Source organism: Rhinopithecus bieti, unplaced genomic scaffold (genome assembly GCF_001698545.2).
Source record: "Rhinopithecus bieti isolate Rb0 unplaced genomic scaffold, ASM169854v2 scaffold_1618, whole genome shotgun sequence".
NCBI lineage: Eukaryota > Metazoa > Chordata > Mammalia > Primates > Cercopithecidae > Rhinopithecus > Rhinopithecus bieti.
Window position 1 is genome coordinate 4,333,238 of NW_016803937.1, and position 6,364 is coordinate 4,339,601.

Below are 6,364 nucleotides of genomic sequence, written 5' to 3' on the forward strand. Positions count from 1 at the left end.
TCCGCTCACAGCACAAGCAGCTGTCTTTCGGGCGTCCTGTGTGGATGGAGCACGGAGGAGACCCTTCTCTGTCAGGCTTCCTCCAACTCTGAGGAGCTAGATCTACAAGAACAGGCAGTAAAGGGAGAAATAAATAAACAGACAAAACCCCAAACCTTTCCTCTCCCTGAAATGGCTATTTCAAGAGGTCTATGTGGACAAAAATGTGTCAAGACCAGTTTTGAAGTCAAAGTGCTCGGAAAAAAAGTCCAACCAAGTCAGTGCTGCCTTTCCTTCCAGAGGCTGTGCACAAGCCCTCCAGTGCCCCCAAGAGAGTCTCAGAATCAAACAAAACTTCCAAACAAAAATCCTACACATACAGGGGTAAGTCTTGTGGGCACCGCAGAAGAAAGGCTGAATGCATTTCAGCTAACACGAATAATACATGACTAAGAACACTGACAACGAGGCAGCTGAAGGCAGCTCCCGGACAGTCAGCCCTCAGTGCGGCCTGAGTTTCGTCGGTGTGGGGAGGAGAGCAGTGCCCTGGAGCCGTGGCTGGACGCCGCAGGAGGTGTGTATTATTTGCAGTTGGCATCAGAGCGAGGGGCATCTGCACACCCCTTGCTCTCTGATGTTTCTCTAAATGGATTCGGTGGAGACATGGCCGTTCGGGTCCAACGATGGAGGAAGCGGCACCCCAGCCTGCGCAACTCCCCCACCCCGGCCCAACTCATGGCGGGCGCACTGGCAGCATGGCCACTGTCTGGCCAGCGGCATTGCCAGGCTGAAATCACTCATGCATCATGTAGCCAGGGGCCCTGAGCCCCGGCTCCCCCATTCTGCAGTCTGGCGACATGTGGTCCAAACGCATCAGATGACACATTTCAGATAATGCCCCAGACACACCATTCTGTGATCCAACCAATCTGTGCTCGTCTCTGGATCATTCCGGGGAGGCATTCCCTGGAGGGAAACCTTCCAAGCAGTGGCCGGGTAAGTGACTCTCAGGCTTACAAATAAGACGGGACTTATCTGACCGAATGTCAGAGGAGGTAGCCAGGAAGGGCGGGAGGGGAGGATGGCGGGCGGAGGGAGAGCCCTGCGGGCTTATTTGGCAGTCAGGGACCACAGCAGTGACGGGTAGGAGGCAGGGGACCCCAGGCAGGCTGGCAGCGTCCACACATGGCAAAACAGAAGGCTCTGGACCCAGCATGCAGGTGTCAGGGTCAGGCCCCGGGGCCACGGGCTGGCCTGGAGTGCCTGGTTCAGATCCACAGAAGAGAAGAGCCATGGTTCCCAGGCAGTAGGTGTGAGGTGAAGGGAGTCTCTGCAGAGCTGGAGGAAGGAGCTGCACAGGTCTGGTGGGGAAGGAAAAAGCCCCTTCTGCAGCCCCTGGGGGAAGAGGCCCAGTGCTCAGCCCTTAGAGGCAGAGTCCATGCCACTGGCTCGCCCCACACGTCACACAGAACTGCCTCTCTCCAGCTGCTGTCTCTCCCAACTCAGACTTTCCTGCCTTGCCCGGAATAAAGAGCAGCACTGTTTGCTTTTAGAAAGGGTGGTTGTCTAGTGACTACTAAAGAAACTTCTCTTTCCTGTGCTTCTTGTGAGGGACACACGGCACAACGCTGCTTCGTGACCGTGGAGCCTTCTCTGCTTCAGAAGGGAGCTGTCCGCCAGGCGGGCGCATTTCAGATGGTCTGTGTGGTCTGCTGCAGACACCTCGGCACTGCTGTGGCTCTGGCAGAGACACACAGATCCCGGGCCGTCTGCAGGGCACACACACGTCCTTCTGGTGGGAGCCGGGTCTTGCTCCAGCCAGCCAAGAGCATCCTCTGCACCACTCCCACTCACTCCCTAAAACAGGCGTTTCTTCCTCAAGGGTCCTATGACTTCCCGTTCCTGCCCCACAGAGGGAGACTGGGGAAGAGTGAGGACCGGCCACAGCCCCACACTGAGAGGGCTGGATGGGAGCCAGGTGTGCACCCATTGCAGGGAATGTGGCCCAGGGCCGCCCACCATGAGTGGCAGTGCCAGTCCTCCACCACTGGGTGTGCCGGCTGCAGCCCCACCTCATGGCTGTCCTGCCTGCATCTCTTGCCTGCCCCACCCTCGCCAGCCCTTGGCCCACGATGGCCCACAGCATCCTTCCCCTCTTCCCTCTTGGTCTCATCTCACAAGCCTGGCACTCGGGGTACAGCTGATCACCTTGGCCTTAGCCGTGTGACCCAAGGGACACTTTGGCACATGGATGGGGGGGCGCAGACACAGGCAGAGGAGAAGAGGGAGGAGCAGCGGATTCTTCTAACCACTAGTTCTAGGGCAGCAGGTGCGGCTCTGGGTGCTGCTGGCTTCATGCAGGTCACGGGTGGGGTGACGGCCAGGCACTGGGCCCGGGAGAATGGCGCATGGTCTCAGTCCTCCTGCAGAGTGTGACCTCTGGGGCCTACTCAGTGGCCATTTGCTCAATGTGGTCACTAAGCAGCTTGTATTGCTCTGGAAGAGAAAGCGATGTTACTTCTCAGATGAAAGATGGTGACCGGGACAGGTGTGTCCTGCTCTTGTCACTCGGACAGGGGCGAATCAGGGCCTCCCTGGGAGCAGGGCTGTGGCTCCTGAACTGCACTGCCTTCTGCAGGCCACACAGCTTGCGCACTTCGGGGCAGGGCTGTGCCACGAGGGTGCATTGCACACGCAGCCTCTTGGCCAGCACGCCGCCTGTGGGGCAAGCAGGTGGCTGGAAGGGGCCCTCAAAACTGGGAACGCACCTTCTTATGAAAATAGTGTCATGGGGCGCAGCTCCTGCAGCCTGTGACAGGCACAGGGCAGTCAGTCCAGCCACCCTGGGGACTGGGAGAGGTGGCAGCATCCCCCTTTCCCTGTGCCAGTGAAGTGGGGCTGCTAGCAACATTCCGAGACAGTCTAACGGCCACTGGCGCTCTCATGCCTCCTCAGGCCGCTCCACCACAGATCCCTTGAATTAGGTGGAGAATGGGATTTTCTGAAGAATATAGGTCGATCCGTATCCACGCCTAACTGTAAATCCTTTTCGACGCAGAGGAACCAACGCTTGCAGCAGATGGGGCCACACACAGGGACTGGCCCCCGCGCAGGAGGGCGTCAATGTCACAGCATTTCCCTGCTGTCACGGAAGCCAGAGATTTCAGAGAAACCTCAAAACTCCCTCCCCACCACCCTTGTCCTCCGGCACTCGTCATGGCAGTGTGGTCTGAGAAAGAACAGGACACCATGCGGGAGCCGTTTAGAAGGGGGCAACTTGGGGCCGGAGTCTGGCTCCGTGCAAGCTGAGTCCAAGCGCTGCACCCCCCTCTTCCTCTGTCCTGACCGTGAACCCCGAGGCCGCAGCCTCAATGCCCACAATCCCATCTAGCAGAAATGGATTCCAAATGGAACAAGAGGTGTCCTGTGCGTCTGTCTACATAGACTGGGGAGAGAGGAGGGCCGTCTGCCGAGAGCTCAGCACCACGTTTCCGACTGCAACACGACATGCCTTCTGGCAGTGCAGAAGCGCCAGCAGGCGCAGCACTGGCTCCTGACCCCAGCCCTGCCCGCCTCCCGCCAGCGGCCTCCCGCAGACGCACCTTCATCCAGGTTGCCAATCACAGCCTGCTTCTTCAGGAAGTCATTGCACAGCTTCTTGTTCAGTCCGAAGGCCAGCATGTTGTGTGAGAACGTGCTGCAGGAGAAAACCCAAGAGCATCACCCACCGGCTTCCCAGGGGAAAGGGCCGGGGCGCTGGGCCCTCGTCTCTGGGACGCCCACCGTGGCCTGCCTGGAATTGTCAGCAAAAATTGAAATGCACTGCTGCCTAATTAACTACCAGCAACTCTCGCTGTGGCACTGCGGCCACCAGGGGTTGCGTAGGAGGCGGATTAATTATGGGCTGGCATGGAGGACAGGGTGATGAACTCCATGCCTCAGAGCAGGCTGACACAGCACCCCAGGGTGTGACAGCTCACAGGGCGTGAGAGCTCACAGGGTGGGCCCGCCCCCTCTCTCCCTGACCCCTCTTTCCCCTCCCCCTTTCCCACGCCCGCCCTTACCCCAGCTGCCCAAAGGTGATGTTCTCGTTGAACCGGAGGCTATCATCGCGCTCCTCCTGCGTCATGTGGCACCACTTCTCCCTGCAAGCACAGGAGGTGACAGGAGCGGGACTCAGACGGTGCTGTCCTTGCCCCTGCTCCTCGCCCTGCTCTGACCCGCGGGTGCTGGCGGCACCCATGTACGGCCCCCCGGGCACAGAAGGGGGTGCCTTTCACCGGAGAGCTGTGTGCTGAGCCTTTCCACAAGGCCTGCCGGGATCCTGACACCGCGCTTGGGGTCCCCAACGTTCATCTCACTCTTCACAAGATAAAGAGACGCGGAAACAGAAGGGTTCTTTACGGCCCTGAAGGTGCGGAGCACCACACGGCTACCCGGGCATTCTACAGGCAGCGGGGCCAGCCCCAGAGCCTCGCTACAGCTGGAGAGTGGGGTCTGGACCCGTCCTCGGGAAAGAAACCTCTAGAGAGGGAGGGGACCTGCCCAACATCCCAGGACAGCGGGCCTTGGTGGCCCAGGGAACGTTTTCAGATCACACCCGTGTCTCCTGACCAGCCTGATGGGCCAGGCGAGGTGCGACATCCTGGGGCCAGTTCCGGATGGCAGCTTCCACAGAGGCCGAGGGCACTGAGGGCCACACTGTGCCCTGCCTGAAGAGGGCTGTGCCCTGCTCAGCTGTGCTTTCTCTGTGTTGGCTTTCTCAAGGCCCTCAATGCTCTCTCTAGTCCCCTCCCTAAACAACACAGACCAGGCCCCCACGCTTCCCGCCGGCCTCTCTGACCGTGACCCTGTGGGTGCTGTGGACCATGGTGAAGACAGCACCCAGGCGTGAGAATAAAGTGCTGAAAACCCAATGAGAGGGCATCGACCGAGGTTTGCACGAGCTTCAGGAGCCGTGGGGCACCCTGATGCGTTCTCCGCACAAGGCCTGGGGTGGGAGGATGTTCTGAGCGTTCACCTGCTGCATGCTTTAGAGAGGAGTGCTGTTAATCCCTCATCTGTCTGGGGCAGAACACGGGGGCTCTCCACTCCTTCCCAGCCCTCATTGCTACAGAGCTTTTCTGCATTGCCGGCTCGTTCCCCACCCCTTGGGCAGGGCCTGGGGCCTCCCTGACCCTTACACAACTCCCTGGACACCACGCCCATCTGAGAAGCTACCTGCAGAAGCAGCTGCGAACATGGAGACATTAATTTGAGCCCCTTTCCCCTTAAAAAGAAAACTGGATGGATGAGTCTGACTAAAATAAGGTTGAGAGGAAGATCAAAGAAGGGGAGAAGGATGGTATGAGAGGGTGAGAGGTTGGGATCATGGAGAAGCCAGAGGAAGAGAAACAGAACAAAGGAACATGGACTCCTGGCTCCTCGCCACCCCCGGCCCACGAGAGGTCACTGGCACTGCTGCAGCTTAGCAGGCGTCACAGGGCATCGGGCATGATGGGAGTGACGGACAAAGGTCACTCCCGGCCTCCTCGGGCCGATAGCAGGATGCCCACGAAGACACCAGAATATACTTCCAGGTACCCTGCAGAGTCCCATCCCATTTCCTTCCTACTGTCTTTCCCCAAAACAGCCCCCCTGAGGGTTGTTAGACATAAACCCCTGCACCACCTGCAGGCCTGCTGCACACAGTTGTGCAGGTTGGGCCCTGCGCAACCCCAGACCACACGGGAACGGCTCCCTTGGAGTTGTGCAGCACAGGAGCCCTGACCCCTCCTCTCCTGAGCCAGATGATGTGGCGATTCTTCTCACCATGGTGAGGACGAAAACTGAGACATTTAACCTGACGTCTCAAGAAAGAGGTAAATGGTCACTGGCAGTAACAGATGAGGTAATGTCCACAATAAAATCACTTCTTACAACTGACTTCAGGCCGGGCGCGGTGGCTCATGCCTGTCATCCTAGCACTTTGGGAGGTCGAGGCGGTCAGATCACCTGAGTTCAGGAGTTCAAGACCAGCCTGGCCAACATGACAAAACCCCATCTCTACTAAAAATACAAAAATTAGGCTGGGCACGGTGGCTCACGCCTATAATCCTAGTACTTTGGGAGGCTGAGGCGGGTAAATCACCTGAGGTTAGGAGTTTGAGACCAGCCTGACCAACATGGTGAAACCCTGTCTCTACTAAAAATATGAAATTAGCCGGGCATGGTGGTGGGCGCCTCTAATCCCAGCTACTTGGGAGGCTGAGGCAGGAGAATCGCTTGAACCCAGGAGGCGGAGGTTAAAGTGAGCTGAGATCGCACCACTGCACTCCAGCCTGGGCAACAAGAGCAAAACTCTGTCTCAAAAAAAAAAAAAAAAAAAAAAAAAAAAAAAAAAAAA

General features: G+C 58.1%; 1 protein-coding gene across 1 annotated transcript in view; it reads right to left on the reverse strand.

The window, feature by feature from the left end:
* Nucleotides 1-218: 218 nt before the first annotated feature.
* KIAA0513 (KIAA0513 ortholog) overlaps nucleotides 219-6,364 on the reverse strand; it is a 62,404-nt gene continuing 56,258 nt past the window's right edge. Inside the window, exons 12-14 of the mRNA XM_017860641.1 lie at nucleotides 4,044-4,124; nucleotides 3,582-3,676; nucleotides 219-2,475 (exon numbers count right to left, since the gene is read on the reverse strand). Of these exons, the coding sequence (XP_017716130.1) occupies nucleotides 2,426-2,475; nucleotides 3,582-3,676; nucleotides 4,044-4,124 (226 nt within the window). The 3' untranslated portion in view covers nucleotides 219-2,425. The remainder of the gene's footprint in view (nucleotides 2,476-3,581; nucleotides 3,677-4,043; nucleotides 4,125-6,364) is intronic.